The 19,462-nt window shown below is 54.4% G+C and overlaps 1 protein-coding gene across 3 annotated transcripts in view; it reads right to left on the reverse strand.

The window, feature by feature from the left end:
- Positions 1-19,462, reverse strand: part of PITPNM3 (PITPNM family member 3) — a 109,872-nt gene that overhangs the window by 15,405 nt on the left and 75,005 nt on the right. For all 3 annotated transcript variants that reach the window (XM_043995767.1, XM_043995765.1, XM_043995766.1), the window contains exons 7-13: positions 15,220-15,409; positions 10,479-10,601; positions 6,836-7,020; positions 6,150-6,322; positions 4,173-4,343; positions 2,933-3,127; positions 2,136-2,284 (exon numbers count right to left, since the gene is read on the reverse strand). In XM_043995767.1, the coding sequence (XP_043851702.1) occupies positions 2,136-2,284; positions 2,933-3,127; positions 4,173-4,343; positions 6,150-6,322; positions 6,836-7,020; positions 10,479-10,601; positions 15,220-15,409 (1,186 nt within the window). The remainder of the gene's footprint in view (positions 1-2,135; positions 2,285-2,932; positions 3,128-4,172; positions 4,344-6,149; positions 6,323-6,835; positions 7,021-10,478; positions 10,602-15,219; positions 15,410-19,462) is intronic.

The following is a 19,462-nucleotide window of genomic DNA, read 5'->3' on the forward strand; positions in this document are numbered from 1 at the left end:
CTTTTCCTCAATGAGAAAGGCATTCTAGGTCTGAAACATCTGAGCCGGAAGGTGGGAATGAGAGGCCTAACAGCTCGGCCCACATGACTTCAGGGCCTCAGCACGTAGAGAGGCAGGGTCTCTTACAGTGAGGCGGAGTCTCTCACAAAGTATCCAATGCACTGTGCTGCCCAACAATCCCAAGAGCTGAGCCAAACCATGGGGTGGCACTTTGCACTTTTCCAGAAAAAGGAGAAAGTCCAACATGATCCTTTCCCAAAACAAGGCTCCCTGGGGGCCTGGGGGTGGTTTTCCTCCTTAGTTCTTCCTCTTTTCCTCAGAATGCTGGCATTTATTTCTATGGAAGTTCATCATAACCAGCAGAGTTGGGGGCCGGGCTAGCAGATAGGCTTCTGGGGAGTCCTTTTTAAAATTTGTTTTGTTTTGTTTTTGCAGGGCAATGAGGGTTAAGTTACTTGCCCAGGGTCACACAGCTAGTAAATGTCAAGTGTTTGAGGCCGGATTTGAACTCAGGTCCTCCTGAATCCAGGACTGGAGCTTTATCCACTGCGCCACCTAGCTGCCCTGGGGAGCCCCTTTGTGAAGGATTGCCTGGTCCTCCCCCAGGCTTGTGGACACTGCCTCAGGGTGCTATCTTCTAGACACAGAGAGAAGTTCTGAGGGCTCCACAGAAGCCCAAACACAGGCAGCTTTCTTCCACAGCTACAGCGGGCCCTCTGTATGGGTTCTCCTTGGCAGCTCGTCTGAGGTCCCTCCAATTTGGCAATTCTAAGGACACCAGCCCCCTCCCTGTCTCCTTCCTCCTCATCTGGTCTTTGGTTTAGGTACTGTCACCTGGCCACCACCCCCACCCCAACCTCCCCTGAGCACATGCATGCACACACATGCACAATGCACACATGCACACATGCACACATGCACATACACGTGCACGTGCATGAACTGCACACATGAACACACACATGCACTGTTTACACAGCACACACATGCACATGCACACACATACATACACCCCTTACTAGGACTTGTCTTTATTGAATTCTACTTGTTACAGTTAGGAGGTTCTTCTGCTCAGAACCTTCATAGCTCCCCAATCCCCTCAACATCCCATCAAAATTCCTCCCTGCAGCTTCCAAGGCCTGGGGTCAGGAAAGCCGAGTTCAAATGTGCCCTCAGACACTTCCTAGATGGGTGATCCTGTCCCTTGACCCCTGTTTACCTCAGTTTCCTCACCTGTAAAATGAGGAAGGGGTGTTATGAAGCGCCTATGAGATAATATCTGTGAAGTGTCCAGCACAATGCCTGACACATAGAAGTCACTACATAAATATAAGCTCTCAGCCCCAGCCCCAGCCCCCAGCCTCAGCCTCATCGTCACTTAAATAAAAGGAAAAAGGAAGCTGTGGCTGCCCCTGCCTTGAGAGGCAGCAGGAGAGCTTCAGCATATCCCTCCCTTCCTCAGTTTCCCTTCCTTTAAAGAACCATCACCCTGGGACAGCTAGGTGGTGCAGTGGATAAAGCACTGGCCCAGGATTCAGGAGGACCTGAGTTCAAATCTGGCCTCGGACACTTGACACTTACTGGCTGTGTTACCCTGGGCAGGCCACTTAACCCTCATTGCCCAGCAAAAAAATAAAATAAAATATAAAGAACAATCACCCAAGGAACCCAGTGGGAGTGGTGCCTCTGGACAGAAAGGCCAGTCCTCAAACCAGGGTGCCTCTGCTCAGAGCCGAGGTCCCAGGGGGAGCCCTTGGGGACAGGCCAGCCCCTCCATGTAGAAAGCCTTGGATAAGAATGCTCTCCAGATAGCAGCCCCCCAACACACCATGATCCCCAGCGAAGGAAGCCAGGAGGCCTCTGCCTTGCCCAATCAGCACACAAGTGGCCTAGACTCAGAGATGAAGGGATGCCCCAAAGAAGCGAAGATGGGCACTGGGGCCCTGGCACGGGGGTGAGAAAGAAGCCAGAAGGCCCTCTGCCCAGCCTTGCTGCCTCTGGGTGTGCACCCAGTATATCCCAAAGAGCTGGTTGGTGATGCACAGCCAGGACAGACAGACGGAATGCTGAAGCCAGGCAGCCGGCCCTCCAAGCCCCTCTCTCATCAGCCATGGGGAGCAACCGGCAGCCAGTACCTGTCTCAAGATGAAGGCCACCACATCTGTGGACTCCCAGTAGCTGGCATGGAAGAGGTGGGGAAGGGCCACGGTAGGGAAGGCTGTGAGCACATCGGGACAGTACAGCTCATAGTCCAGCCGCTTGGTGCCCCACCACTTTGTGGTAACTGCAGAAAGAGGAGAAAGCACAGTGTCCACCCTGGCAGGGGACCAGGCTGGGGGTCTGGAGGCCCCTGGCTGATGGGCTAAGCTCCCAGCCAAGCTGGGAACACAAGCAGGAGATAGGACATGGACATTCTCACTGTCGGCTGCAGGAAGGCCTCCAGGCTCAAATGCTGGCCCGCAGGCCCGCAGAGGGACGGACCCACAGGAAATATGTGAGGGTCCTGAGGACTCAAGCCACTCCTGAAGACTCTGCTAAGACAGAGGAGGGGCCTCACAAAGTCCCAGGGGGCATTGCTCCAGTGAGGAGCCCACCTTCACATCCCTGACTCCTGGGGAGCCCAGTCCGGGAGGTCGGCTGCCCTGACTGCCCCTCCCTTTGCTCCATCATCACCTGGGTGCTCACAGCTTCCCCGGGGTTGGGCATCAGGCTGTGCTGTGAGCCTGGGCTCGCTCTGCAGCTGGTCTGCCAGTAGCGGCCAAGACTGCCCATGCATCAGCTGCTGTTCGGCAGACTGGAATATGCTGGGCTTCCTACATGGGCTGAAAGGCCTGAATTGCAGCTTGCTCTTCCTCCACCTTCAGCGGCCAGACAGACAGAAGGCCAGAAAGGGAAGGCTCCTCTGGGCACCACACCGAGCCCCCTCACTCACTGTGTGTCATGCTGGCCGATGGCAGGCTCTCACTGGAGGCTGAGCTCTCGCTGTTGGAGCTGTCCACGCTGAACCTCCTTTCCAGCGTCTGGCCCTGGGGAGGCAGGAGGGCCAAGGCTGGGGCATCTGGGGATGATGGGTTGTCGGCCAGGCCGCCCTCCAGGAACAAGGAGCTGTGGGCCTGCAGAGTGTCCTCTAGATGGAAAGGGCAAACCCAGTGAGAGTGCGTCCCTCCTCTCCCACCCAGACGGTCTCCAGAGCAGCGGGGCCCTCATCTCCCGCTTCTTCCCAACAAAAGCCAAAACTCAGATACTGATCATCCTGCCTGAGGATCCTAGAGGTTGACTCAGCTCAGTTCAATTCCCTAAGCATCTAGTAAGCATCTCCTGGGTCTAGGGGTGCAGAGCCCCGAATGGGAGGGCCCTTGCCTCAGGGAGATGACACTCTACAGGGGAACAACATAGAAGAAGGCAGAGGCAAAAGGGGGAGCAGTCCAGCCTTCAGACACCTAGAGAGCAGGGCTGGCCCGGGCCAGCCAATCCAGGCAAGAGAATGGAAGGAATGGTGGGAAAGGCCCCACTAGGGACAAGGGGAGAGCAAGGACAGGCACATTGCCCCAATGAAAGGGGACCCAGGGGGCTGGCAGTGCATTTAGGGGAGTCAGGTAGGGCACACACCTGGTACGTCATCTTTCAAGCCAAATCCTCAAAGGGAACAGGCAGCCCTAACAGGGAGGTAATGGGTTCCCCATCCCTGAAGACATTCAAGTAGAGGCTGGGCATGCTGTGGAATGAATTCCTACCAAGGGCAGACTCAACTGGCTGCCCTCGGTCATTCTCTATATCTCTACACGGTGTCTAAGAAAGAACATGAGTGGAGAGAGTTGAGGCGCAGGCCTGGGCCTCAGGCTGTCAGATCCTAGGAAGACCCTCTTGTGTGATAACAACATGCGCTCCCAATTCTCTCTTGGGGCAGCCATCCCCCAGAGGTGTTCTGTGTACCCCTGCCCCAGCTGACCACTGCCCAGACAGACAGACAGCTGCTCAGTTGGAGTGGAGAGGCTCCTAGGTGGCCAGGCTCAGGCCATCCTGCTTTCCTGGGATTACCAACTGAAGGTGTGCCTCTGCCAAAGCCCCAGCATGGTACACATCCTGACCACCTGGCCTGAGCCCCTGCCCATGCCAGGTCTTGGCCCCTAGGGCAATAAAGTGCTCAGGGCACTGGGGGAAGAGACTGGTACCTAGGAGCAGAGACTGCCCGTCACCCAGAGGGAACCTCTGGTAGCGTGGCACGCTGACTGGGGGAAGTAAGTGGAAATTCTTCTCCAGTAGGGGCTCCAGCCTTGAAGCAGAGGGGTCAGCTGCATGAAAGAAGCTGTAGACTTGGTTGCAGGCAGGGCGTACCTGGAAGCCTGTGGGGAGAAACAGGTGACATGTGACTCCCTCCAGAAGGCTAGAGGGTACCCTCAGCCAATCCCTTTTCTCACATGCCCTTCGTCCCTCTGCTCAGGAAGACCTAGTAGGAACCTTTAGGGGAGGGAGGGAGGGAGGGAGGGAGGGAGAGGGAGAAAGGGAAAGATGGAAGGAAGGAAGGAAGGAAGGAAGGAAGGAAGGAAGGAAGGAAGGAAGGAAGGAAGGAAGGAAGGAAGGAAGGAAGGAAGGAAGGAAGGAAGGAAGGAAGGAAGGAAGGAAGGAAGGAAGGAAGGAAGGAAGGGAGGGAGGGAGGGAGGGAGGGAAGAAGGGAGGGAGGGAAGAAGGGAGGGAGGGAAGAAGGGAGGGAAGAAAGGAAGAAGGAAGGAGGGAGGGAGGGAAGAAGGGAAGAAGACCACCCTGAGGGTAAAGGATCTTGAGCCCATTAAATTAACATAATATGATGAGCAAAAATAACATGATGAGCAAAAAAACCAAACCAAAACAAAACAAAACCATGATGTCAAATTGTAAAGAATTAATCGTGATTTGGGGTTCCCATGACCCCATCTTTGCTTCATTATTGTCAGACTGAAAAGATGTAACCTTGAAAAAGCCCCACCTAGAAGTTCCCCTGTGCCCACAAGGGCCTGATCAAATTATAATGGGGACAGCCCCGGGAGTATGTTGAACTAATTGGAGGCTCAACAGGGCTAAGAACCTCCCCTTCCAGTGGGGGAGGCAGGAAGGGAGAGAGAGACAGAGAGAGACAGAGAGAGACAGAGACACACTGGGATGGTGGACCTTCAGACTGGGGGGGGGGGGCACTGTGCAGCTGATTGTCCTTGGAAGTAGAGATTCCAGGTGGTGGTGAGTTTGTGTTGTTGAAACTAGGCTAGCTCTTTGGGCCCTAGAGATTTAGATTCTAACTATCTGGGAAATGGAACATATTTTTTCCCTTTCTCTATCCCCTTTCTCGTTGTCCCTGGCTCTATTAACTTCACCTGTGTAGTAGATTTGTTCTCATTAATAAAACCTGATTTGTTTGTGGAAAAGAGACTATTAATCTCCTTTCTTACCCCAATATTACAACAAGCCACCAATTAACTCTCCCCATACTAAATTTGGCCCTTACAAAATCCAGACACTTGACACTTAACTAGCTATGTGATGCTGGGCAAGTCACTTAACCCTCATTGCCCTGCAAAAAAAAAGAAGAAGAAGAAGAAGAAGAAGAAGAAGAAGAAGAAGAAGAAGAAGAAGAAGAAGAAGAAGAAGAAGAAGAAGAAGAAGAAGAAGAAGAAGAAGAAGAAGAAGAAGAAGATGATGTGGGGGGCAGCTAGGTGGCACAGTGAATAAAGCACTGGCCCTGCATTCAGGAGGACCTGAGTTCAAATCTGGCCTCGGACACTTGATGCTTATTGACTGTGTGACTCTGGGCAAGTCACTTAACCCTCATTGCCCCACAAAACAAACAAACATGGTGTGGGGGAATATGACAGCCACCTTCAAGTCTATGCAGGACTAGAAGATAGAAGAGGACTTAGTTTTGTTCTGCTTGGCCCCAAAGGATGGACCCAAGAGCAATGAGGGAGCTGTAGGGAGGACTATTTAGGAAAAGCTTCCAGACATTGAGAGCCACCCCCAAGTAGAAAGAGTGGCCTTAGAAGGCAGTGAGCTCCCCATCCCTGAAAAGGAAGCAAGGTAGGGATTCTCATGCAAGCTCCCCTGAGGGATGCCCCACCTGCCTTTGTGGCATAGTAGGCTCAGCTGTCACGCTCTTCCCAGCAGCCACAGGCTCTACTCACCATCCAGCCCAGGCAAGACTGTTCTCCTCATAGCCAGCACCAAGCCCAACGGGGAGCCAAAGAGGAAAAAATCTGATACATCAAAGTCAAACCGGCTTAGGTTGGCTTCGGAGAGTTGGGGGGCCCCAGCCGCGGGGGGCTCGGCACCCTCCTTCAGAACGCTGGAGTGAATGCTGACCAAAGGAAAGAAGCTCAGGGTGAGGGAGGATCCCAGGAGCCCAGCACCTTATACAAGAAGGTGCCCATCCTAGGACCCGAGGTAGCTTCCTCTGCCCAACCAGGATCTGCCACTGAGCATGTCAACAAGATGATCTCAACACTACTAGATGTCATAGAGCGAAGCAGGCTGGCTGGACACCCTGGGTCTGCCTGCTCAGAGGCATAACCAGGGCACGGGGAAGCTGTGGGCACAGGTTTGGGCTAGAACTTCCCCACAGTGAGAGTTGTTCCAGAGGGGCCGGGGCTGGGCTCCCCTCACTGGGGGGTTTGGGGCTCCCCTCAATGGGGGGTTTGGGGTTCCCCTCACTGGGGGGGGGCGCTTTGGGACCCAGTTGGATGAGTCTGGCCTGGTGTGCTGGAGAGGGGATTTGTGCTCAGGCAGTAGGTTGGATCAGAGGTCTCTGAGGGCCCTCCCAGTCCTGAGACCTTGTGAGTCTAGCATGAGCTTGCAGGAGCAGAGGCCTCACCTGGACAAGAAGGTGTGATGCTGGCTTATGGCATCACAGTCATAGGTGGATGAGTCGCTCTGTTTCCGAGGCAGAGACATCTTGGGTTCGTCATCCTCCAAGGTTCCGGAGATGTCAATGTTGCTTTTACTGAGGCGTGTGGTGTCGCTGAGGCTGCAGTCTTCTTCACACAAGACAGGGTTGTCCTTTGAACAGAGCAGGAGAGAGGAAAGCTGCCCCCAGGGGGTGGAGGGGTTGCTTCCCTGCATTACCCCCTCCTTGCCTCCCTCCAAAAGGCTGGCTCTGTTGCCTCCAACCTTGTCTTCCTTCCTCTATCCCCACCCCCTTGAGGCCAGGACAGCCTCCAGAAGTCCCCTCACCCTCCTGTAGCAATTGACTTTGAAAGAGGACCTCAAAGGGATGAATCACCAGTGGTTGGATTTGCACCCTGAGGAGGGGATGAGTCAAGAGTCAGCAAGGCTCTCTTCAGCCTCCCTTCCTGTCCATGGGGCAGGACAGCCCCTCCCTGAAGCAGAGCTTCCATTTGGAAACAATGGGCTTGGTGGGGAGGCACCTGGAGAGGTCAGGGACCCCCTAATCTATGCCTTCAAGGTGCCGCTGACATCTTTCTCAGACTTTTTGCTCTTAAAGACCAAGTGTGGGTTTTATCTACTGCTTTTTTCCATACTAAATATTATGAAGAGTTGTGACCTCACTGAAAAAGGAGGGTCCCTGGCCCACACTTGGAGAAGCACTGCCTCTCTCCAAGGCAGAAGCCCCTTGGATGGTGACTGACAAGTGGGCAGCCAGACTCTGCCTCTTAATGGCGCTGAAGCACCCTGCTCTACTCTAGACTAGCTTGAATGATGAGCAATATCCTCCTCCTAAGGGCCCAAATGTGCTTTCCTGGAATGCCCACCCATTAATCAGTACTGGTTCTGTCCTCTGGTGGCACCACCTCTACCTCATAGTGCTGGAGAGATTTACAAGGCATTATCATGCTGTGGGAGTGTTCTGTAGTCCACTCAGCCAGAAGAAAGAAAGGGAGATGCATTGTGGAAACAGAGCCTGGAGCCGTGAGATGGGGGTGAGAAGGAGATGGGGATGACTTCAGCCATCTGCACATCTCTCACTGCTAAAAGCAGAAAAGCCAACAAATCCTGGGCTTTCCTTAACATTTGTTTTCTTCTTGAAAGGGTAGAGGAAGAGGAGAAGAGAGGATCCATGACTGAGATCTTATTTAGACTGGTAAGGAGGAACATACAGGCTGATGTGGCAGAAATGGTGAGAACAACTTGGAAGGAAGCAGCATTTCCATCTGGTGAGGGGGCCTGGGAGCAGTCTGAGCTGTGTTTGAGGTTTGAGGACAGCAGATTTCCCAGAGTTCCCAGAATTGGCAGGGAGGATCTCACAGCCTAAAATGCTGAAGACAAGGTCACTCCAGAGGTCAAGGGGAGATCCCAACAATGAAACTGAAGACAAAAAGGACCAAGGGAAGCTTCCCAAAGAAGCTTTTGGGGCTTGTGACCACCTACCAGCCAACTTCTGGTACAGAAAATAGAAGGAAAGGCAGGACACTTCCAGAAGATGCACTCAGAGGATCAGGGATGCCAGGCTCCCAAAGGAACTGAGCCCAAAGGCATTCTCGAGAGCTGTGTTGGAGGAGGCTGGAAAAGGAGGCTTTGTTGTGAATGGCGGCATTGAGCAGCAGGTGAAGAACCAGCCACAGAGCTAGGAAGAATTGGGTTCAAGTCTAGCCTCTAAGGCATACTGCCTGTGGGGCCCCAGGCAAGCCCATGAAGCCCTCAGTGTTATCTTTTTTTTTTTAAACTGGGCAATGAGGGTTAAGTGACTTGCCCAAGGTCACACAGCTAGTAAGTGTCAAGTGTCTGAGGCCAGATTTGAGCTCAGGTCCTCCTGACTCCAGGGCCAGTGCTCTATCCACTGTGCCACCTAGCTGCCCCACTTCAGTGTTATCTTTGGGCAGCTCTCCAAGACAGATTCAGAGCCGGTGCTGCCCTGAGTCAGTGGAAGGGGGTTCTCTGGACCACTAAAATCACAGGCCCAGTAAGACACAGACAGAGGGGGGTGGGGAAGAAAGAAGAAGAAGAGGACAAGGAAGGAGGAGGACGAGGATGAGTACGAGGAAAAAGGAGGAAAGGATGAGGAAGAAGAGGAGAAGGAGGAGGAAGAAGGAGGAGGAGGAAGAGGAGGAGGAGGAAGAAGAGGAGGAGGAAGAAGGAGGAAGAGGAGGAGGAAGAAGAAGGAGGAGGAGGAGGAGGAAGAAGGAGGAGGAAGAAGAAGGAGAAGGAGGAGGAAGAAGAAGGAGGAGGAGGAGGAAGGAGGAGGAGGAGGAGGAAGAAGAGGATGAGGAAGAAGAAGAGGATGAGGAAGAAGGAGGAAGAGGAGGAGGAAGAAGAAGAGGATGAGGAAGAAGGAGGAGGAAGAAGAAGGAGGAGGAGGAGGAGGAAGAAGAAGGAGGAGGAGGAGGAGGAAGAAGAAGGAGGAAGAGGAAGAGGAGGAGGCAGCTAATGGAGGGACAGAGCTGCTCAGGTAGACGGGACAATGATCACTGATTACAGAGTTGGATTCCTCAGTTCCTTTTCTTCTGCTGCCTTCTCTGATGAAGAGCAAGACCTTTGGCCAAGAAGGACAGAGACAATAATGCCAACAGGGGCTGAGAAGTCGCTTGGTGGTTGTTGTCCTTTGTTTTCAGAGGACCGAAGTGACATCACTTTGCTGGGGTCAAGGTACAGCATGTGTGGCTATGGCCGATCCGAGCAATCTGAGCTTGAAAGACCACCACAGGCCAGGCCCAGTCTATGTGATCACTGGAGAGGAGATGGCTCTAAATTTGGGCCATTCTACTTTGCTCACAGAGCACAGTGCCTTCATTACTGTGGGCAGCCACTCAGGCTGCTTCTCTTTGTCCTGTGTCAGCATTGTTGGTGCAGGTGCCCCATGCTGGGCAACCTTGTGCCACATCCTCTTCGATGCCTGTGTCATGAGCTTGGTGCCACGTTGTAGGGCTGCAGACAGCCCAAATGGAGGAAAACCCTTGCAATCGAGCCATATGAGAATGGGTGCAAAGAAGAGAGGTTTTTACCTGGACGAGACTCTCAGAAAGCTGCTGGGAAGTCCCCAGGTATTTGAAGGGCTGTCCTGTGGAAGAGGGAGCAGCCACGGGGAGAAGTGACGATGAGGCCCACTGAGGCTGGAGGTCAGGACACCCCCCGAGAGTCAGGTCTGACCCTGAGCCCAGTCTTCTGGGAACTCTTGTCCAGCAGATAGAATTAGGGGTCAGGCTGAGCCAAATTGAGGGGGCCCTGGGGCTGTGTTCCCTCCAACTTAGACTTTTCCCAATTTTTCCAAAAGGGCCTCAGATGACCTTGTTTCGGGACTTCTCCCCCTCCTCCTTCAGCCTCCCCTTGGCCTGCTCAGGTCTGTCAATGTTCCTGTGGAAGGCTGAGGTCCAGGGCAGGGAGGAAGATTCTGGGTACGGCCTGCTCCCCAACCTTGCAGGCTGTCTCTCTCATTCCAGGCTCTGCTGAAGCTGACTCAGTCCAAGCGTGCACGGCCAAGCCATTGGCCTGGGTCACCTGAGGCGCACAGGTGCTCCTGTTTGGGCCCAGCCCCCTCCCACCCCTTGTGGTCCCCACCCTACCTGGGTGCTGCTAATGCTTCCTTTCCTGCTACTGCTGCTCAGACTGTCCCCTGCAGGTCCGGCACTGTAGCAGATGGCATCAAAGCCCAAGATGCCCCCCACACAGTCACCAATGAGGCATACCTGGGAGAAAAGCAGAATCACAGGTGCGTCAAGGGCCAAGCTATGGCCTGGTGTCCCTCCTGGGGGTGGCACGTGCCAAGAGGTGGGAAGCAGGACCTAGACAACCAGTGTCCTTCTCTTCTCCTTGGGTCTCGCCAGGCCTCCCCAGATTCAAACACAGTATCCTGGACAGCCAGGCTAAGGGCTGAAGACAGACCAAAACCATGCCGCTGGAGGCTTTCTGGGCAGGGGTCTTTGAGAGCTTCCTCAGATACTCGGCCCTTGGCTCAACCGGGGGATTAATGCCAGGGGGCATATGTGGCAGAGTGGTGCTCAGCCTACCTCCTATGCCAGCTACAAAGTACAGCCAGAGCAGGGGATGCTCGAGATGGGCAGATGCACAAGTTCACTGTTCTCAGACATGAGACAACATCTGCCACCTCCCTCCAGGACTTTGCACTGGATGTGCTCCCTGCCTGGAAGGCCCTCCCTCCTCCTCTCTGCCTCCTGGCTCCCCTGACTGCCTCTAAAGATCAGCTCAATCCCACTTCTCCAGGATCCTTCCCTAATCCCCACCCTCCCTAGCCCCATCTCCATGCCCACTGCCTTCCCTCTGAGAGGACACCATCTAGCCATATCTCACAAGTACCTTGTTACACTGTTTCCACCATTACAAGGTAAACTCCAGAAGGCAGGCACTATTGTTGCTGTGCACTATTATGCACAGTGCCTGGCTAAGAAATGCTTATTTGAGTTCACCAACTGACCAACCAACTGGCCAACCAAGTTATGATCAACTGACTGACTGACCCACTGACACCTTGCCCACAGGCCAGCAAGACACATGACAGATGGTGGTGGGTGGACAGTGGTGAGCTCCTCCCTGATCCTGGCCATGAGGCGGGGCCTGAGGGGACTGCACCTGCTCGGACTCTTCTGGACTTGGTCAGCCCCTCCCTGCTGCTTTCTGTGTGGCAGCTCCCATTAGGCTTGGAGCTCCCCCAGGGCAGGAGCATAGTGCCTGGCACATGGTAGGTGCTTCCGAAAGGGTCAATGACTGGCTGATGGATGGGGGACAAAGCCCAGGTCTCTCAGACAGGCCCACCTGTGCCGTTCCTACCATGTCACAGTCTATAAGTGCCCCCAAAAGCAGCCAAACTGTGCCCCCAGCACGGGCCTTGCTCCCCCCCTTCCCAGCCTACTGGGTGATGAGATAGACAGGCTCAAGGGATACAGCTTGCGGCACCCAAGGGGAACTTACATGGGCCCTCCTGAAGATCAGCCTGAAGGCTGCCCACCTTCACCCCACAAGGCACCCTCCACCCAGGCCCCTTCCCTTCCCCTGTCCCATCTGGACCTCAGACACCCCACAAGACCAGTGCTCAATGTCCTGTGCTGCCACACACACACACACACACACAATTACACTCGTGGAAACACTCCCATTCACATACTGTTTGCACTCTCAGATCATCACATATACGTGTATACACATAGTGCCACCCACAATAATACACACACCACTGGAGGACATAGCCCGGGGTGTCGACTGACTGTGCCCCACAGAACCCTACAGTGTGGGCACTGGAAGGGCGCCCTCAGGTGGGAGCCATGGTAGGCTAGGGAAGGTCACAGCATTTTCCCAGGTAGGCCCATAAAAGGCACCTTCAAAGAGATGAACTAGCAGCAGAGGAGGGCGGCTGGTGAGGGAGGGCGAGCCGTCGCATGGCCCCCAAGTGCATGAGCACCCCCAGAATGTGAGGAGATCCAGATGATGATCCTCAGCACATTGGAAGGGTCTTCTTTGCAGGACTTAAGGGAGGGCATGGATAAAGGTCAGTCAGGGTGAGGAGGCCTGCACCCATACACGGAGGCACCCCCCCAGATCCATCACCTCCCCATACTCTCACAGCCCAAGGGAGCATCCCTGAAAAGGAGTCACTGGCTGGGAGCCCACAGGCATCAGCCCCTTTCTTGCTGGCACACAAGCAGAGCTGGACACTGCTGGAGCCAGGCACTGTTTTCTCAGGCATCTGGACCCAGCTCTGACCCCAGGAGCCCTGCTCGGCTCCCAGTCGTGGTTCTGCTCACACTCTCTCACCAATACCAGCTCCTCTGCACCTAACCCTGATCCCACTGAGTGAGCCCCTGCTTTCTTCCACTCCCAGTGAGGGCTCCAGACTGTTCGGCTCCATCAGCTCTGGGCTCCACCACAGCCCTCACTTCCATGCCCCCGTAGCCCAGGGCTCCCTCCCTCCCTGGGAGCACCGACTCAGCTCTCAGCAGCTCCCTGCCTCTTCATACCCATTCCACATCACTCACCCAACAATCCCACCCCCTCCCTGCCACTGTGCCCCGCTGGGTGTTGGCGCTTGTGGAAGCAGCCCAGGGGCAGCATCTTCCCACACAGTTGTCTGCCTTCTCTCCAGGATTTTCAACCAACACCCCCTTTTTTCCATCTCTCTGCTGATCAAATCTTGTCTTGTCCTTCAGGGCCCAGCTCCTCCTGGTAGCTTCCTCTGACCTCCCCATCCCATGCTCACTGTTCCTTCTGGCCTCTCATTCCAGCACAATTGGTCCTGGAATCTATCCTGCCTCAAACTTCAATCTCTATATATGGGGGGTCCTTCCCCATCTCCCACAGGGCTGAGCATAGGCAGGGCCTTGGGACAACAGCATCAATGGAATATTCATTAATTGTACTATTAAATGGGGAAGCTAGCTGGCACAGTGGATAGAGCACTGGACCTGAATTCAAATCTAGCCTCAGACACTCCATAGCTGTGTGACTCTGAGCAAGTCACTTAATCCTGTTTGCCTCAGTTTCCTCATCTGTACAATGAGCTAGAGAAGTAAATGAATATCCACTCCAGTGTCTCTGCCAAGAAAACCCCAAATGCAACCACGGAGAGTTGGATCTGACTGATAAGTCAGCTTAAACAGCTGGTTCTCCTCAGGACAGGGAGCTAGCTAACATGCCCTGTCATGCCCATGAACTCCAAGGTATTCCCAATATACATGGGGTTAAACAGCTGGTTCCCCTCAGGACAGGGAGCTAGCTAACATGCCCTGTCATGTCCATGAACGCCAAGGTATTCCCAATCTACATGGGGTTAAACAGCTGGTTCTCCTCAGGACAGGGAGCTAGCTAACATGCCCTGTCATGCCCATGAACTCCAAGGTATTCCCAATCTACATGGGGTTAAACAGCTGGTTCTCCTCAGGACAGGGAGCTAGCTAACATGCCCTGTTATGCCCATGAATGCCAAGGTATTCCCAATCTACATAGGACTAAAGAGATAAGGACAACATATGCTAGGAACTTGGGCAGGGAGAGTAGATGGCAAAAGGCCTCAGGAGCTCAGGAAATCAGGAGAGGGGGAAATGGACTAGGGTGATGTTGTGCAGGGAGGAAGTAGAGGGGATGGCCTGTCTTACGGGTAGCATGGCCTGGGCAAAAGCAGGGAGGTGGCAAGCTGTAAGTCACATCTAGGAGGTACGAAGTAGACCTGCTTGTCCTGAAGGGGATCTCTCTGTGGTATTTATCCTGTAGCCATAGGCCAGAGCCACAGGGCACAGGAAGGGGAAGAGAGCAAGGACATGGGACAGCCACCCATGCTGCAGAATGAAGAAAGGGAGGGAGTGCCACGGATGGGCAAGCAGCAGAAAGCTTGTGGGGATGATGCCCTCATCCTAGCTGGAATGGGCAGGAAGAGGAAGATGGAAGAGAAAGGAAGCAGCGCTGTGAGTGTGAGCAGCTATCCAGGGGGTCTCTGCAGGCTCAGAGCCCCAGAGCAGAGAAGGTCTAAACACAGCCACAATGGGGCATCAGTTACTGAGGTGACTAGAAAGATGCACTCCCAGGCGGGGCAGGGACGGGAAGAAGGCACAATGAAGAGGATGGGGAAGGGGCCGCCAGCTCTGTGGGGTGGGGGCTGCTTCTCCCACATTCAAAAGCCACATCTCCCACCCTTGCTTTGTGGGGACTGGATGGACAAATGAATGTCTCTCCCACGAACAATCATCTGAAGCTGTCCAGGTTTGTCAGTGAGACCTAACCTGTGGTTTCCATTCCACAGGGTCAGAGTCTGGCTCCTGGGAAGAGTTTCATGCATGCTTGTCTGCCAAGAACTCGAGGTCTAGGGGCAGCTAGGTGGCACAGTGGATAAAGCACTGGCCCTGGATTCAGGAGGACCTGAGTTCAAATCCGGCCTCAGATACTTGACACTTACTAGCTGTGTGACCCTGGGCAAGTCACTTAACCCCCACTGCCCAGCAAAAAAAAAAAAAAAAGAACTCACAGCCTGTTCCCTGCCCCAGGCCGACCCCACCATGCCCAACTGTGTCCTAAAGGCTCTAGTTATTCCCCCAGGAGGCTGGGTCAGAGCCTGCCCAGCTCAGCACAGCTGGTGAGGGCACAGCCACAGCCCAGGGGTGGGGTCATGGAGGATAGCGCATTGGCTCCCTGTGAGGAGAAGGACAAGGCCTGTGGCTGACTCTGCCCAACTCCAAAGTCTTCAGTCTTGCCCTCCCTTCCTTCACACTAAACTCCCCTCCCTATTCCCCCTCCCCCAAACAGGAAACGCCTTTGCTAACCCTCCTTGTCCTGTGGCAGATGTCTAGGGTGGGACAGCCCTACCTGCCCACTGAAGCCGATCCCATCTGGAGACTTGAGGAACTCGCTGTAGACTTGGTTGGCACGGGTGATCACCATGGCGACCGCATCCTGATACTGGGGGGAGGAGATGGCCAGCAGGGGCAGGGCAGCCAGTGGGATGTGGTCCTCACTGCTGCTCAGCCAATTCTCATCGTAGCTGTAGGGATTCAGGCTGGAGGGAAAAGACCGCAGTAGGCAGTCAGGGGCCCAGGCTCAGCAGTCCTTCTCAGGTCTGGGAGAAGCTGGACTCTTGGGCCCTGAGAGGCTTCGAGGGGCAAGCAAAGGGGAGAGACCCTGTCCTGAGCCAGATGCTCAGCTCTGCTGGGAGAGAGGAGATGCAGACTAAAAGGAGCACATGGGCCCCACTTATGAGGAGAAGCCTCAGCTGCCAACATGGGGCAATGGAGCAGAGGGATCAGATGATGAGCCCTCAGGGAGCTCAGAGGCTTCCTGAAGTGGCAGCAGCCCAGAACACAGCCTTGAGAGCCAGCTAGGAGAAAGAGAGGGCAGCCCCTGGCAGCAGGGCCAATGGGGTGAGGTGAGCAAAAACATGGAGATAGAAGAGCCTGGCCTGGCTTGCCAGGTGGGAGAAAAAGTGGGGAGCAGGGGCAGCTAGATGGCGCAGTGGATAGAGCACCGGCCCTGGAGTCAGGAGGTCCTGAGTTCAAATCCGACCTCACTCAAATCCGGACACACTTAACACTTACTAGCTGTGTGACCCTAGGCAAGTTGCTTAACCCCAATTACCTCACCAAAAAGAAAAAAAAAGAAAAGAAAAAGTGGGGAGCAGGAGTGTGGCCCACATGGGAGGGCCACAGGGGAGAGCCATGGGGAAGGGCCACATGGGTGAGTCATGGGGAAGGGCCACATGGGTGAGCCATGGGGGGGCCACGGAGGAGGGCCACAGGAGAGGCATGGGGGGCACGGAGGAGGGCCATAGGGGAGAGCCATGGGGAGGTATGGGGGAGGGCCATGGGGGAGAACATGGGAGTCACAGGGGAGGGCCACAGGGGAGAGCATGGGGGGTCCAGGGGAGGGCCACAGGGGCCCAGCCATCGGAGTATTGCTTTGGGTATCAGGTCTGGTTACAGCCCTGACATTGGGCTTCCAGCCCTCTGGCTTGGACCCCGGCTGGGCCCACCCTGAGCTCATGGCATGATGGGAGGGAACCAGGCCTTGCCTGTTCCAGGAGCTGGGGAGCAGGGTTCCAAGGAGAAGAATCCAAGGGTTTTGAAAGAAAGACACATTTAGGAGGCCAGACACGTACGCCAGAACGCACAAACACACAGACAGACAAGCTGACACATGAGTCACGTACATGTAAGCACATGTACATACAAAGGCCCATGCCCACAGCCATACCTGCAGAGGCACTCATAAGGAGGGCCCCTCGCCTCCAGAGGCTGAGGAGACACCTCTCCCTACTGCCAGGAGAAGAAGGCTAGGTAGCCTGGTGTGATGGGAACCCAGGCCCAGAAAACCGGATTCAAATCCTAGACCTTCTCCTCGCTGTCTGGTCGGCCCTGTGTGGGCCTAGAGGCCAGGGCTAGTGCCAGTGGGCCAGACTTCAGTGACTTCTCTCCAAAGCTATCTCATTAGTCACAAATCGCCCCCAGAGAGATGCTTCTGGAAGTGAACGTGCAGCCACACGGGTAACCACAGAGGTCTCACAGCCTGTGGGTCTGGTCTTTGCTGATGCACAGATGTTGGTCCCTGGGGGCCCTGTGTGTGTGTGTGTCTCACACACGCATGCACTCACATGAACACACACGCTCTCACACATACACACTCACACATATACACACGCTCTTACAGACACAAGGGCATTTAAGGCATGGACACACATATTGACATGTACCAGACACATATGTACCTGTTCTATGAACACACAGCACATGTGCAAACACACAGGGACACACACATGCACATGCAGAGGCCAGCACATTCTGCGGTTCAAGCAGCCTTGCCCAGTCTCTTCTCAGGCACTGGGGCTGGGCAGGAAGTGGCTCTACCCCAGACTCCCAAGTTCCCACAGAGTCCCAGACCCTTCATCTCCCTGGGCCCTCCCAACCTACCCAACCTGTCCCAGGCACAGAAATCCTAAGTCATCCAATCCATCTATAAGCACTTATTAAGTACCTACTGCATGCAGGGGATGGTGCCAGGTGTTGGGAATCTAAGGACAATGAATGAAGATACCCTGATCTCCTGGCTCCGCCCCCCCCCCAGCCTGGGGGCTCAGAGCCCCCCATAGTAAGGCACAGACTGCCCCCTAACCTGAGAGTCCCTGGGGCCCCGAGGCCACCAGGCTTCTCCCTGGCTCCTTTCTTGGCTTTTGTCCCGAGAACTCCCCGTTCCCACACCAGCATCTTCTGCCTCCTCTGCCAGTCACCTCCCCACTCCCTGCCTCCCCTTTCCTTTGCACTTCAAAGCTCGGCACCCTCCCTGCTCAGGGCTGACCACCCACCACAGGCTGGCCATGGAGACACTCCTCTCCATTCAGCCCATGACAGGCCAGCTTCCAGGTGAGCATGTTCAGCCCAGGCTTACACTGGGCTTGCAGGGCCCTACACCTCCCCCCGCCATCTTTTGTTCTCTAGCCCCCCTCCCCCACCTTGTTCTTGGGGGGCTGGTTTGGGGAAGCCAGTGGTAGGTCTTTGCCTTGACCCTCAGAACGCTTCACCTTGTACTTGGCCTAACGAGCTGCTCTCTCACCATCTTGTTAACTGCCCACACTGCCCTCCCAGATGGGTGAGCCTCTTCTCTCCGCCTTTATTTCAGTCACAGCTAAAGAAGTGAAACTGCCCAGAGCCAAGTACAGATGTTAGGGCCTTGCAGCTTAGCTGTTGTTTGTCCTGGAAGAGGACCGATGACATCACAGCTGGTGCCTGGACTTGGCATGAGCCGGATTGAAGAGAGGCAGAGCCCGGCCGGCAGCCTCGCCCTCTCGCCAGTCATCCAAGCCCAGCAGCAGGACCAGAGTCCGGAGGGCTGGGGGTGGGGGGGTGGGAAAGGATGCAGTGGGGGACCTGGGCCTTTGTAAAGTAGGTCCCAGGTCTCGGTGTGTCCGAGGCCAGGCCCATTCAGTGGCCAAGGGCTGGGGAAGAATGGAAACAGAGGAAGATCCTCAGGGTTTCTGGCCAGAAGAGAAAGCCACCCCAGCCTACAGGATGAGCCAGCCACCTTGCCGTGTGTGTGTGTGTGTGTGTGTGTGTGTGTGTGTGTGTGTGTGTGTGTGTGTGTGTGTGTGTGTGTGTGTGTGTTGGGCAGGGGGGGGGGGTGTCTTGGCTATTTGGTGAAAGCCAGAGTGACTTGGCTTTCAAAGCCAAGTCAAGCAGCTCCCATTGAAACACAACGGGCTGTTTTCAGTCTTGTCTTCTCAGAGCTGTATTGCAAGAAATAAAAAATGAAAGCCCGGCACTTCCCAGCTTGTTGGAAATACTAATAGAAATAAGTAAATGAAAATGAAAAGAAAAAATAACCTCGCCCCCAAATCCTCACATTTTACAAAATATAAGTGACTAAAAAGCATCTTCCTACAGACACACAGGTAAGGGTGTGGTACCCCTAGACCAGGCCTCTGCCCCCAGCTCTGTCACCTCAAGACTCCTCCTGCTTGGAGGGACCCTGCTCATCATAGGCAGAAAAAAACATTAAGATAAAAATAAAAGAATTACAAATGAGCTATCCAAGCAAGGGCAGCTAGGTGGCAGGGCCTGGAGTCAGGAAGACCTAGCTGGGTGACCCTGGGCAAGTCATTTCACCTTATTTGCCTCAGTTTCCTCATCTGTAAAATGCGCTGGAGAAGATAATGGTGAACCACTCCAGGATCTTTGCCAAGGAAACTCCAAATACAGTCAGAGTCAGACACAACTAACAATGACTAAACAACACAACCAAGCCAATGATACTTTGTTTGAATGGGATATGGGAACATCTGAATATGGCTAAATTAAGCCAACCCATTGTTCTGTATTCTATGGTATGAAAGAGGCCCAAAATGAGGGCCATTGGCATCCCCTCTCCTGCTCCATGGTGCCCCCACAATCACTGATATAAGAGAGAGAGCATGTCCACGTTTGCTCTGTCCTTTCTTTTTCCTGAGGCAATCAGGGTTACACAGCTAGCAAATGTTGAGTGTCTGAGGCCGGATTTGAACTCAGGTCCTCCAGACTCTAGGACCAGTGCTCCATCCATTGTGCCACCTAGCTGCCCCCTGCTCTAT

This window comes from Dromiciops gliroides, chromosome 3 (genome assembly GCF_019393635.1).
Source record: "Dromiciops gliroides isolate mDroGli1 chromosome 3, mDroGli1.pri, whole genome shotgun sequence".
NCBI classification, from domain to species: Eukaryota; Metazoa; Chordata; class Mammalia; order Microbiotheria; family Microbiotheriidae; genus Dromiciops; species Dromiciops gliroides.